Consider the following 14,311-nt stretch of genomic DNA (forward strand, 5'->3'; position numbering starts at 1 on the left):
TCTTACCTTTTCAGGACAGTGTCTTGATGATATTCTCTGCGCAGAATCCTGATGTTGTTAGTTTGTTTCCACAGTTTGCAACAGGTGTTGGTGGTGAGTATGCATACTTTCACTAGAGTATGTGGTATTTATAACAACTCACTGCTACATTTTTTGAATACTAACCACTGTTCAGCCATTTTGTTGACAGTTTCTTAAATAGCCAGAATATATTTTCTGCATGCTGTGTACTGAGTTTTTATTCTTGACATCATCATCGTCATCGTCATCGTCATCATCATCATCATCATCATCATCATCATCAACAACAACAACAACAACAACAACAACAACAACAACAGTTTCTAGCCTCAGGAAGATAAGCCTCACCATCTAGTCCCGTTTTCCCATCATCTTTCTGTGTTCACTCTGGTCTATTCCTCATCCCTTTTTTCAACACACTCCTCCTCCGCTTTCAGCCATCTATTCATTGGTCTTCCTTTGCATCTCTATTTCATGTATCTTCTTGCGAAACCACTTGTTTTCCATTCTCTTTAAGTGCCCACACCATCTTAGCCTGCAAACAAGTGCTCTGCAAGGGTTCCTCCTTCACTCTTTCCATTACCCCTTCATTCCTCATTCTAACTCTCTTTGTTAATCCTATCGTACTTCTTAGGAACTTCATTTCACATGTGTGTAATCTGCCTACAACTGTCTTCTTCATTAACCATGTCTCAGCTGCATATATCAGTATTTGGAGCAATGACTTCTATATATATCACTTCTTTGATTTTTTTTCTGGGATACCTTTGTTCCAAACCTGGCTCCTAACAGTTTTCACTGATCTGTTTCTCATTTTCCTCTATCACGCTTCCCAAGTACTTGACATGCTCTACATTCTACATTTTTCAATTGTTTGCCTCCAATCCTTTTTGCACTTGTTGGTCTATATTCCTTTCTAGTTGTAACCAGGATCTCACTTCGTTTACGTTAAAATTGTTCACATCAAGTTACATGACATACTGCCTCACAGTTTCTTCCCAAGCATCCTAATCTCCTCCTCCCTGTTTCCACAGATCATCAAGTCATTCTTGAAGGCCATTGCTTTCATCTTGTCTTATCCAGTTTTGTCTCTCACATTAAACATTATGTCATCTAAGACCACAATGAAGAGGAAAGGGGACAATACTCTGCCCTGTTTCACACCACTTGTTTGCTGGAACCAATCGTTCCATTCATTTCCCATTTTCACACAACTCAGACTTCTGTAGTACATCTCCCCCACTTTGCTTGTTGTCTCTTTTTTCCAATCTCTTCTTTTCTACTGCTTTCCAGACCTTTTTCTATATTGATAATAGCCATCATGAGGTCTTCTCCAAATTCATAGTGATACTCTTGGTTTTGTCTTACTACAAATATGAGATCAGCAGTTGACCTCCCAGGTCTGAAGCCATTTGTTGTCGACCCTTGTTCAGATTCTGCTCACCAGGATCAATGTGACTCCCTTTTAGTTAATGCAATTCTTCCTACTTCCTTTCTTGGATATATGGGCAATTAATGTTCTCTTCCCGTCTTTGGAGTCTTCTCATTTCACACCACCCTCATGACATGATATAGCCACTGTTATTCAACCTCCCTGCTGCTGAGTTTACTTGAGTCCATTATCCTCATCTCAAAGTCCATTTGGATTTAGAAAATGCTCAAAGTACTTCTTCCATACTATCTTCAGTGTCTCTTTGTTATTAACCTCATCTCCATTTCTATCAATCACTGTTGCATTCTCTCTCAAACCTCTCCTCTTACTTTTAAGCTTTCCATATTGTACTTTCTTACAAAGTCTCCCATGACTTCCTCCACTCAACAGCTTTTGTAGTTCTTTCTCAAAGTCCTCCTCCTCTTGAGATGTACAGCCCACGTGAGGGGGCATACACCTGAACCACTCCATACTTCTGCCCTTGTCATTATTCTAATCTTCATTATCCCATCACTTATTCTCTGTGCCTCTTCTTTCAGATCATCCCTTACAACTCAGGTTCCTTTTTGTCTTTGTTCATTTCCAATCCAGTAAAATTAGTAATCTTTCCTCAGTTCAGTATTGCCTTCTCCTTTCCATCCTCTGTCTCCCATGCATAATGTATCCAGCTTTCTCCTTTCCATCATACCCACAATCTCCTCTACCTTTTTGTTAATGTTCCATTGTTGAAAGTTCCAATTCGGAGTCTGTTTTCCTTGCTGGGTTATTGTCTTATATTCATCCTTTCTGCGGCTAGTTCCCTTGTTGAAAGCTGCTTGTTGATCCACTGTTGGCTGGCCAGGACTATCACAGCTTCTTTACTCATGTTTGCAGTAACTGAGTACTGGCAAAACTATTTTAAATCATCTTGAAAGTTAGTTACCTTTTTTTAAATATTACTTAAAGTGAGACAGGATAGTTGTAACACCCTAACCTTCTTTCAGATGTGTACATCACATTTAGGGATGATTTGTAGTACCTAACACTCAAATTATGAGGAATCGTCGGTCAATTAAAAAGAGAAGCATTGTGAAGCAATTAGACATGAGATTTTTATTAATACTTTGTCATCACACAGTTTTGTATAGTGTGCCACCAAACAACTGTTTAAAAGCAAGACAGCTTCCCCACAAATATTTATACTGCTTACATTACAGAGGAGAATCCAGTCTGTAAACCAAGAGCATGTTGGTCCAAGACAACTTTTGGCTAAAGAGCTTGAATAGAACTGAAAATGGCTCAAAGCACTAGCTACTAAGTGTTTATTCCATTACTGCTGACACAGCAGGTTGCTTCCTACACCTTTTGTACAAATGAATATGCTTTCATGTGCTACAATACGATTATGGAGGTTAAGCTACATATGTTGAATCCTACGCATACCCATGTGTAATATAAATTACGTGTGTGTGTGTGTGTGTGTGTGTGTGTGTGTGTGTGTGTGTGTGTGAGAGAGAGAGAGGATCAAAAGCCCACAGATTGATAAATCTATAATTTCTGTTGTTGTTTTTGTATTTTTCTTTATGAATGGAACATCGTGATTTTTCTGTTTTATTTGTCTAACTTAATTATTTCGTTTTCTGTAATACTCTTTCTTCTTCTATAGTCCCTTGCAAAACTGGTTTGTGGACTCATTACATTTTTATGTCCTCTATCACATTTGTTAAAGATTTTTGTTTTCTTTGTTCCTATTTCTTTTTCTATTATGACTTTTTGATTTGTTGCCACGTCCCTCAAGTTCCAAAATCATGTGTAATATTTTTTGTTTAATTTAGAACAATTTGATATATTTCCTTTTTTACCTTTCTTATTAGTTACTGCTCTTTCAAATGTTTTGAAGCTATCTCTGGGTATTCTTAGTGTGATTGGTCATCTGTGTGATTCCGGTGTTCGCCCAAATCAACAATTCCATTTTTATGAACAATATTTCCATGATTGACCCAGTCTCATCTTTAGTTGCTGTAAGCTATGTAGCTGTGCTTAACAGCTGCCCAGAGTCCCGACAAAGCTTGCAGCACCTGAAGATGACAGTGGTGGTCATCCAAGTTTTGTTTTAAAAATGGAATCAACTCAACTGTGCACATAAAGCACACCTTTAACTGTTTCACTACTGTCCTCCATCTCATTTTACTTTTTCCTCATCTCTTGTTATTCCATACCCATGCTACACGTATCTGTCTCTACCCTTTGCCCACTACCCCACATTATCTCTTCTGATGCCCAATTAGTAATTCCAAGAAACCAGATGCACATCCCTGTAATCTCCCCATTCTTCTGCTAAGCATTTTCCATATATGTCTTTCCTCATCTGTTCTGAACAGTGCCTATTCATTTCAGATAATACTTTAGATGCTCCCTGGACTTACAAATTTCCTTTGTAATCACTGATTTCCAGTTGTTGGCCTCTGTCTCCTCTGTAGATAATATTTAACTTCTATACGATAAATTTAAAAACTACCTTGGCAGTTCTGTGACATTACATGACATTAGTTGAACTTTTTGTTGAGAAAATTCTTCTTATATTGTTTTGATCTGCTTCTGCTTTCTTCCTTGATTCAGTTGTGTTGTGTGACTGTGATGCCTTCCTTTGTGTCACTTTCATCTTTGTTTTTAAACCAGTTTTGTGCAAAGTTACCATTACATTCTGTAATTTTTCTAACTTTTCCTTACATTTTGCTAGGATGCCTGTGACACCTACCAATTTTACGTTTGTATCTCTTCCTTTTAGAGGACTTTTCCTGTTTTCCTTCTTTCTTTGCTTCCCCAGAAATCAAACAATAGTGGTCATAATCTCCCTCCACATCATCCTTCCTTATTAACACAACCTTGTCTCATTTCCTACTTTCATTACCCGTCACTTTATTTTTGTAGGCTACCTATGTGTCTGCTGGTATGTGACCCATTTTCCTTAGGATTTGGTGCTTGTCTCTCCACATCTCTCAGTTGACTCTTGCTCTGCATTTCATGGTCATTTCCAAATATCCCTTTCTTCTCTTGTGTTTTTTGATGATGATGATGATGATCATTTCATTTGGGTGTGATTTACACAGACTTATTAATTCATTCATTGCGCTTCAGATTCCATCAAGACCAAGAACAATCAGTGATGTAGCACGACCAAGGTATACATTTACAAAAGACAAGGAAATCACAGAAACTTTTACTGCATTAACAGTATACTATCATCAACCTTCTTAATGCTACTCACACTTAAAGCAGCTACATTTAATTGAGTAAATTATAAATAAAGGTGCTACTTTGAGGAAACATTGTGTACTTTTCAGGTGTGCTCTAGAGCTACATAATTTGCTGTTGTTCTCTTAATATTTACTTAATACAATATTTTTTCAAAGAAAATATTTATGTAGAACTGTAAGTACTGATTCATGTTTACAGTACTTATTCTACTTGGATGGAGCTTTGCAAAAACCGCTGCTGCTGGCATGTAGCTAACAGACCATGCCAGTACCTGAACTTAGGTATTCAGCTTATTTGTAGAATAGACTGGCTAATACAATATTTTTTAAATGTTCTTTTAATTGGTAAGTATCTGAAATATCTTGCTGCATGTTGTATAGGAACTTTTTAATATTCTTTCCAACAGCTTACATATCTCCATTCTGAACCATAAACATGGCGGCAAAGACTACACAAATATTATTATTGTGCATTATATTGTGTCTATAAATCAATTTTGAGCTAAAGCTGATTTCTGTTATCAGCAACAAAAACCATTAAGGAGTAAATGTGTCTGGTAGTGATAGTCAGAATTAGCGAAATGGACAGTTACCTACTTTACACTATGTTCTTGCAGCTTACTTCTACCGAACATTCTGAAATCATTTCCCTTCTCTCATTCCACTTATTTCACATGTATCCTTCAGAAACATATCTTCATGTAAGTCCATATTATAAAAAAGGATAGATTGCTACTCGCCATATAGCAGTGTTGAATTGCAGACAGGCACAACAATAAGACTACTAAATGTGTAAACTTTCAGCCAAATACACACACACACACACACACACACACACACACACACACACACACACACACACATTCATGCAAATGTCACTCACACATCTGACCATCGCTCACACATGTCTGACCACAGTCTCTGACTGCTGATTTCAAACTTTATGTATGTCCCTAATATACCATTCCTAATACATAAGGGTAATTACGCATTTCTATCAATTACTCAGTTTCATTGTGTATTCTCTCTTTTTGGTAAAGGTGGTCATGTTTGCTTCATTCAACTCCAGAAGTAAATGGTTTTGACACATTATTACAGCTATCCTTATATCTTTTACTACTAGTGCTAATCAGTCATCTACTGATGCTCTGCTATCATTGCTGAGTGAGATGGCACTGTTGTTAACACACTGGGTAGATGTTTTTGGGAGGAGGGCAATGCACATCTCTGTCCAGTCACCCAGATTTAAGATTTCTGTGCTTTTCCTGAATGGCTTAACCCAAATGCCAGGATGGCTTCTTTGAAAGAGCACAACCTATTTCCTTGCACTCTGTCTTGATGAGACGTTGAACTCACTTTTTCCTAAGTTCTTATTACTCTAAGAACACCTGACTGGGAGTGTATCCATTTCACTTATTTATTCATTTACTCATCTTAGAAGCCTACACACAGTTGTATGTAGCATATACGGGGAGGTTATAATGAGAAAGGACCCACAAAATCAAAGACCAATACCCTTGACATCGGTTTACTGCAGAATTCTGGAACATATTCTGAGGTTGAATATAGTAAATTTCCTAGAGACTGAAATGCTTGTCAAGAATAAGCACGGTTGTGGAACTCTGCTTGAGATGAAAGGCAACAGGCAGATTCCATATTCCTAGATTTCTGAAAAGCAGTTGATGCAGTACCGCACTGTAAACTGTTAGTGAAGGTAAAAGCATATGGAATAGATTCCCAGATATGCGAGTTTCATGACGACTTCTTTAGTAATAGAACACAATATGTTGTCCTCAACAGCGAGTGCTCATCAGACACAAGGGTATCATCAGGAGTGCCTAGGGAAATTTAATAGGATCACTGTGATTTTCTGTATACGTAGATGATATGGCATACTGGATGGGCGCTAACAATATGATTGTCCACGGATGATACTTGCATGTACGGGAAGGTGTTGAAGATGAGTGACTGTAGGATGATACAAGATGACTTTCTGTTTTGTGGGATTAATGGCAGCTGACCCTATATGTAGAAAAATGTAAGTTAAGGTAGTTGAGTAGGGAAAATAAACTTGTAATGTTCACTAGTTGTACCCTCCTTGACACATTTATGTCATTTAAATATCAGGGCGTAATGCTGCAAAGAGATATGAAATGGAATGATCATGTGAGGATTGAGGTAGAGAAGGTGGATGGTTGACTTCAGTTTATTGCGAGAAATTTAGGAAGTGCATATAGGATGAAACTGTGACATATTATTGAGTACTACTCGAGTGTTGGGATTGCAATTCAGAGATGGGCTGCAAGATTTGTTTCCCAGCGTAAATTGGTTCAGCATTAATGTGTCAGAATACCTACCAAATTTCCGTGCCATATGACAATTACATCCCACACTGGATCTCTGTGAAAGTAGCTGCATTTTAATTATAACAACCTGGTACGTATTACAAAAACATTCAGAAAATATCGTTGACAAAATTTACAAATCAGATGATTTTTTTTCCAAAATTCAGCACTATTTAGGACACTATTGTTTACCAGCATTAGATCCTGCATTGAACAGGTAAGCAGAAACAGGGTCTTGGCACAGTTCTTCCACAGTTTGTTATTCTTCACAATCACACTTTTCAACTTCTGATGTGAAACTCCATAATTTAAGGAAAGGTTTTGTTGTACTGACACCCTTTCTTAAGTGTATAAGAGACCTCCAAACAACCTACTCCTTTTTGTGAGTGACTGAAAGAATTTCATGCAGCTTCATCTACTCTTATTGTGCAGATTTCCACTGAAAAAGTCTTGCTTTTTCTGGAGGGAGTTTCAGATGTTCTGCTGGTCAAAGGAAACTTTTTCTTGATTTTAGCATAGACTGAGTTAATTCATGGCCAAACAGTGTGTGTGCTTCAGTGTTCTCAGCCTTCAGTTGTTCATGACTGGCTGTGACGTTTCAGCAGATATTTGAAGGTGTGCCAGTGCAATACAGTAAATCTTGTCAATATGAGTAGGTTTTAAGCATCCTCTAATAAACCTGTATGCTTCATTCAGAGTCGAGTCCACAGTTTTGGCATGAAGTGATTTATAACAAGCAGGATAGGCATACTGTACTTTGTTGCCCAGTTTTGTTTGTTCTGTGGGAGAGTATCATAGAGATTCTTCAGAAAGTCAAATAACAAACTCTTGAAGAGAGACCCAAATTATCCTGATGAAACCTATCTACATAGTTTTAAGAACGGGCTTAAAATTTTGGCTTTATGAATATACGACATGTATCTGTCCCATAGAAATCATGGAGACAAGATTAGATTGTTTACAGTGTGCATTACCCACTGGTTTTCAGAGTATGTACTGTATGTAGTAGCATTTCAGAGTATGTACTGTATGTAGTAGCAGACTTGTTAGTCATTTATCATTGCATGTGCTGCTTGTACAGATGTGTTGAAATGGGGCAGACATGCATACTGCAAAGACACACAGAAACTTAATTTAAAGCTGTGAAAAACCAGCACTAAGTGAGCTAAACATGTTGGAAAGATCCAGTTTAGACTTAAAACACTCTCGCCCTCTCTCTGTCCTCCCTCTCCCCCTACCGCCATCCCTCCCACTCCCCTAAACACTTTCAGTATTAAAATGAGCTAGTCACTATGAAACAGATAGCATTAAAAATAGATACAAGGAAACAATCGTAGATGTTCTTAACAGAAAAATGAAGACATAAATAATGAAATAAAGATTCCAAATCACAACAACACATACCACTACAAGCAGGATATCAAGGAAAATGGAATACAATGGCCTACTACCATAAATTTATGTAAAAAATAGGTAATATATGCTGAAAAACAAGGCATAAACGTTGCCTACAAACCAAATAAATCAGTATGGAAACATATTACTAAACTAAAACCAAAACTAGACACTTGCCAACAATCTTGTATCGACCAGCTCAATTGCATGGACTTCGAAAAAATTTGCATCAGGATGACTGGCAGGACATCTGACATAAGATATAAAGAGCACATCAGGGCATGGAAATACACTACAAAGCTCTCAACATTTGCAGACCACCTTAAACAGGAATACAACAGACCAAGCACAACAGAAGGAATTTGAATGTTATAAAAATCAGTAAAGACAGATACTTCCTTACATTTCAAGGAAACTTCCTTACACAGAAAGTATTAACACAATTTCTCAATGAGTAGATAAATATTGGAAATGATCGTTACCTTTCCCATCTCTTCACATTCTCTTACTCTACCTCTCCTCCTCTCATTTTAGCTCTGGTTGTTCATCTCTTTTCCTAGAATAATCTCTCCATTTCACTGTTTTACACTCACTGTTCAGTCATCCCCCACCCACACACAGGCCAACCTACTCTTTTCATCCTTCAGCTCCTTCACACCACCTTCATTTCTCTTACACATCGAATAAATACATAATAACATAATTAAATTACACAACATACCTATAATACAGAATACACATAATGTGAATAATACAAAATAGTACATTTCTACATCTGACACGTTCTCTTAAGGATTTGAAAGGGAAAGATAACATTTGGAGCTGGTCATGCTAGAATACAACTGTTTTGATGTTGTAAGTGGCTGAGCATATTAGCTGAACATTTAGTGGTTTACTTAGTTTACACAGGCATACTCAGGTATAAAGAAAATTCATACTTTCTTTTTCTTAAAACACAAAAACCAGTAATGCTTAAAACATCAGTATTGTGCAAATTTTTTTAGAATGTAAAGCCTTTCAAAATACTTAAAGGTAATTACTGAAATTCTAAATTACTCAAAATTTCCTTTCCCTTTAACATTAGAACTAATAACCTTAAAGAAATTACAATGATACAAGATATTTAGAATAATCACTGAAGTTCTATATTGCCCTAGTTTACTCTTTCTTTAAACATTAAGACCAATAATGTTAAAAATTTAAAATAATCCAAGGTATTCTTTCTAAAAAAATAAGCTTAAGTTTAGAAACTCTTTCACGTTAATGCACCATAACTGGCCACAGGGATACAGACATGTGAATGACTTAGTTAGTTCTATCAATCCAGTTGTCAGAAAACCAATGTTATGGTAGTTACAGAAAAACCAGTAACAAATTTAATTACAATTCAGTGAAGCATAACACGCACTGATGCGGGTACACCCAAGACAACCTGTCTTCAGTAGCAAATACGTCAATATACGGCTTACCTTAATGTGGTTCCAGGATAAAGATAAACTCTGCAAACGGCAGATTACAACTATCAGTTTTAATAGACTTTATATTCACTCTACCTGCTGAACATGAGGCTGTTTTGATTAAAACAGGTAAACTTTGGTGGATTGATTGACAGTTTTCTAATCACAGACATTAACTAACTTCCTTACATGCAAATTTTGGCCTGTGGAACCTGAGAAGTATCCACAATTGCAAAGTGTCCTGAAACTAAAATCACTTCTCTAGAATATCAAGCACATAGTTCAATATGATTTACACACCCCGGAAGGCCTACAACAGAAAGTTATCCAATTAACCACACATACATGGAGATTTGCAGAACACAGCCAGGGTACAATTTTGTGGCACTACAGTCACTCTTTGATTAAACATCCAATGTGATGTGTCACAGAGGAAATAGGAAAAATGTTCCTGAGTCTTGCTAACTGAAAACAGTTTAATTTACAGGATGAACCTGCACATGACCAGAGTTAATCACAGATGATCGAATTACTGTTCCAGCCAAGGTAAAGACCCAGTTCAAATTCCAAACTGAATGCCAATGTTCACCAAAATCAGTCAGAATGTGAGGCACTAGTTCTGATGTGATGCGCTCCCCACCATGCGCTGACTAAACAGCGACCTATCTGTAGGAGCCCCAAAACTGGAAAAGATGGATGCTAACTGCTGGATGCTGTAATTGGTCGTGGTACCTGTACTTGGTGACAACTACACAAACCTAGTAAACACATCTACAGTGACAAACACATATTGGTTGCCATCCTTTGTGTGTGGAAGTGGAATGAGATAATCTATGAATAATTTATCCATTGGTTTAAATTCTTTGCTGGAACACAAAAGCCCTTTTTTTTTACATCTGTAACCGGCTACACCAACTTACAGTTCTTACAGTTCTTGCAGTTCGATTCCAAACCCTTGATCTTGGGGATCATTCCTTTCCATGTTAGCTGTTCCTTTATTTTCATTTTGGTATTTTGCACACTTAAATGCTCTCCGCACAATAATTGATGGAAGTAAATGAAAACAGCAGGTACCAGTTTTCACAGCATCGATATCTTCAACCTGTCATCGTACTTGTTATGGTAACATAACAGCTGCTTCTGCAAGGAATAACCTTCCACCTCATGCTCTCCCTTCAATTGTTTGATAATTGGATTTAAGTCCTGGTTTCTACACTGTTCCTCCCCCAGCTTCCGCAGGAGAGGGGGGGGGGGGGGGCCTGAAATAGTCTTACTCGAAACTTCCTTAACAAAATAGTCTTACTCGAAACTTCCTAAACAACATACTTGAACATACGAATTGGGACATCAACCACCTGATTTTGGGTATCCGTAATATGTTCTACATCGAACTGAAAGGCTGAAATGGCAACCACCCAGCGGCCTACTCTCCCAGTCTTACATGGTGGTGCCAGGACCCAACTAAAGGCTTAGTTATTCCTTTCTAAATGGTATCTTCTGTGTTACAGATAAAACCTAAACTTCTCTAATGCATACAAAACTTCCAGTACTTCAAACTTGTTCACAGAGCAATGAGTCTCATTTCCTGATAATGTCTTCGAGGTATCAAGAACATCTACATCCTCGAGGCATCAAGAACATTTGTGGTGCCAGATTTATATATGTAAGTTTGTATGATAAATGGCAAATTGAAATTAGGAATACCCAACACAGGGGTATTACTCAAGGCACATTTAAATGCCTCAAATGCTGCTTGCTGGGATTCCCCACATTTGAACCTCTTGCCCTTCCGATGAAATCTGTTCAGGGGAGCAGCAGTTTGTGCTAAGTTAGGTAGAAATTTCCTACAAAAATTTACCATTCCAATTAAATGAGCTGCGTCTTTATTGTTCTGTGGTCTAGGGAACTTATAAATTGCCTGGGTTCTAGCTAGGTCAACCTTCACCCTTTGGCAGACACAACATGCCCTAGGAAAGAAATCTCATGGTCAACTCAGCTTCCCTAAGACAACTCATACCTTGCCTGAGGTGTTCTAGATGCTTTTGGAAGTCCGAACTATATACCACTATGTCATCCAGGTGACTGAAAACACATTTAAACCTGATATCTCCTAATAGCAAATCCTATAAGCAGGATAGCACTATGGCTTCTGTAACCAAGCTGAAAGGTACCCAATTAAATTGAGAGAGGTTATAGTCAGTTTAAAATGCTGTTAATGGCTTAGACTGTTCATCTAAAGGTACACTATGTGATCAAAAGTATCCAGACACCCCCCAAAACATATGTTTTTCATATTAGGTGCATTTTGCTCCCAAGTACTCCATATCAGCGACCTCAGTAGTCATTAGACATCGTGAGAGAGCAGAATGGGGTGCTCCACGAAACTCGTGGCCTTCGAACATGGTCAGGTGATTAGGTGTCACTTGTGTCATACGTCTGTACGCAAGATTTCCACACTCCTAACCATCCCTATGTCCACTGTTTCTGATGTGATAGTGAAGTGGATACATGAAGGGACACACACAGCACAAAAGTATACAGGTCGACCTGGTCTGTTGACTGACAGAGATCACCAACAGTTGAAGAGGTTCGTCATAGGCAGGCATCTATCTAGACCATCAGGCAGGAATTCCAAACTGTATCAGGATCCACTGCAAGTGCTATGACAGTTAGGCAGGAGCTGAAAAAATTTGGATTTCATGGTCAAGCGGCTGCTCATAAGCCACACATCACACCGGTAAATGCCAAACGACACCTCGCTGATGTAAGGAGCATAAACATTGAACAATTGAACAATGGAAAAATGTGGTGTGGAGAAATGAATCATGGTACACAATGTGGCAATCTGATGGTAGGGTGTGGGTATGGCGAATGCCCAGTAAACATCATCTGCCAGCACGTCTAGTGCGAACAGTAAAATTCGGAGGCAATGGTTTTATGGTGTGTGGTGTTTTTCATGGAGGGGGCTTGCACCTCTTGTTGTTTTGCAAGGCACTATTACAGCACAGTCTTACATTGATGTTTTAAGCACCTTCTTGCTACCCACTGTTGAAGATCAATTCAGGGATGGCAATTGCATCTTTCAACATGATCGAGCACCTGTTCATACTGCATGGCCTGTGCCGGGTGATTACACGACGATAACATCCTTGTAATGGACTGGCCTGGAACATGGACTTCATGCCAGGCCTCATCGACCGACATTGATACCTCTCCTCAGTGCAGCACTCCATGAAGAATGGGCTGCCATTCCCCTAGAAACCTTCCAGTACCTGGCTGAACATATGCCTGTGAGAGTGGAAGTTGCTCTCAAGGCTAAGGGTGGGCCAACATCATATTGAATTCCAGCATTACCGATGGAGGGCACCATGAACTTGTAATGTACCCGACCAACCACCTTCAACCTTTCAGCCGATACAGACCTGCATGCCTCGTTTTTTTCCACATAAGTCCCATAAATCTGCCTTTTTTGTTTTTTATATCAATCTAAATCAATTGAGGAAGTGGTACTATCCAAATCTGTCAGTATGCCCACCAGTTCCAACCCCACTGTGGCACATATGAATGGGAGCTGTGTGGGATTATCAGTACAAACCCTGTGACATCCCCGCAAAGGCTGGCAAGAAGTGAACCCAGAGGGAACGCCCTAGCGTCAGCTGCTAGTCCTTAACTAGATGCTGCGAGCCCCCACATTCAAAACACTTATGTTGTGGGTACCTCTACATACTAGAATTCAGCACATTTCCTGGCATTCCTGTAGTTTACCTTCTGGGAAGTTCAGGTACTGATAATTGTCATCGCCGCAACTAACATTTTCCACTGTAGTAACCATTTAATCAGGGTCTGAAAAGGTGCATGGCTTATTCAAGAACATGGGACAAGATCGATCCTAGGGTCTCTTCCCCTCCAGAATATTTGTAATGGCCTCAGCTTCAGTCTCATCTACACAGAGTGCAAGCTTTGCCCACCATACTTGCTCAACACAATCCCCCAAGAATCCATTTGTGTTTTGTTCCCTTAATAACACCCATCTATTAATTCATTTATTCTACGTGAGCCTAAACATTCCACCAAGATTCTCCTATGAAAAACCTGGAGAGATTCGCCCTCATGTAATACTTCAACAATCACTCTACGCAATTGACCTTCCACCAATGGATATGGCATCTGGAATATCAGCCTATGGTGTACTGACAACACATTGCCCTGCTCCTGCAATCTGCACATTAACCACAACACTTCGGTTACATTACCAGTAGAACCAAACGACAATGTGCAGATACCCTGGATGAGTGGGAGGAGAGGATTTGGCAGTCTGCCAAATTGATTCAACATATTTACTTACAGGTTACCTTCCCCCATCTCCTTACACGTATTACCCCCTTGTACTTCACCTTCACCAGATATAGTAAGAAGGGACAATTG

At 38.7% G+C, this 14,311-nt stretch overlaps 1 protein-coding gene across 4 annotated transcripts in view; it reads left to right on the plus strand.

Annotated features, from left to right (window-relative positions):
- LOC126278092 (lysosomal-trafficking regulator) overlaps positions 1-14,311 on the plus strand; it is a 543,055-nt gene that overhangs the window by 259,488 nt on the left and 269,256 nt on the right. For all 4 annotated transcript variants that reach the window (XM_049977936.1, XM_049977935.1, XM_049977937.1 and 1 more), the window contains exon 26: positions 15-93. In XM_049977936.1, the coding sequence (XP_049833893.1) occupies positions 15-93 (79 nt within the window). The remainder of the gene's footprint in view (positions 1-14; positions 94-14,311) is intronic.

This window comes from Schistocerca gregaria, chromosome 6 (genome assembly GCF_023897955.1).
Source record: "Schistocerca gregaria isolate iqSchGreg1 chromosome 6, iqSchGreg1.2, whole genome shotgun sequence".
In the NCBI taxonomy this organism is placed as follows: Eukaryota; Metazoa; Arthropoda; class Insecta; order Orthoptera; family Acrididae; genus Schistocerca; species Schistocerca gregaria.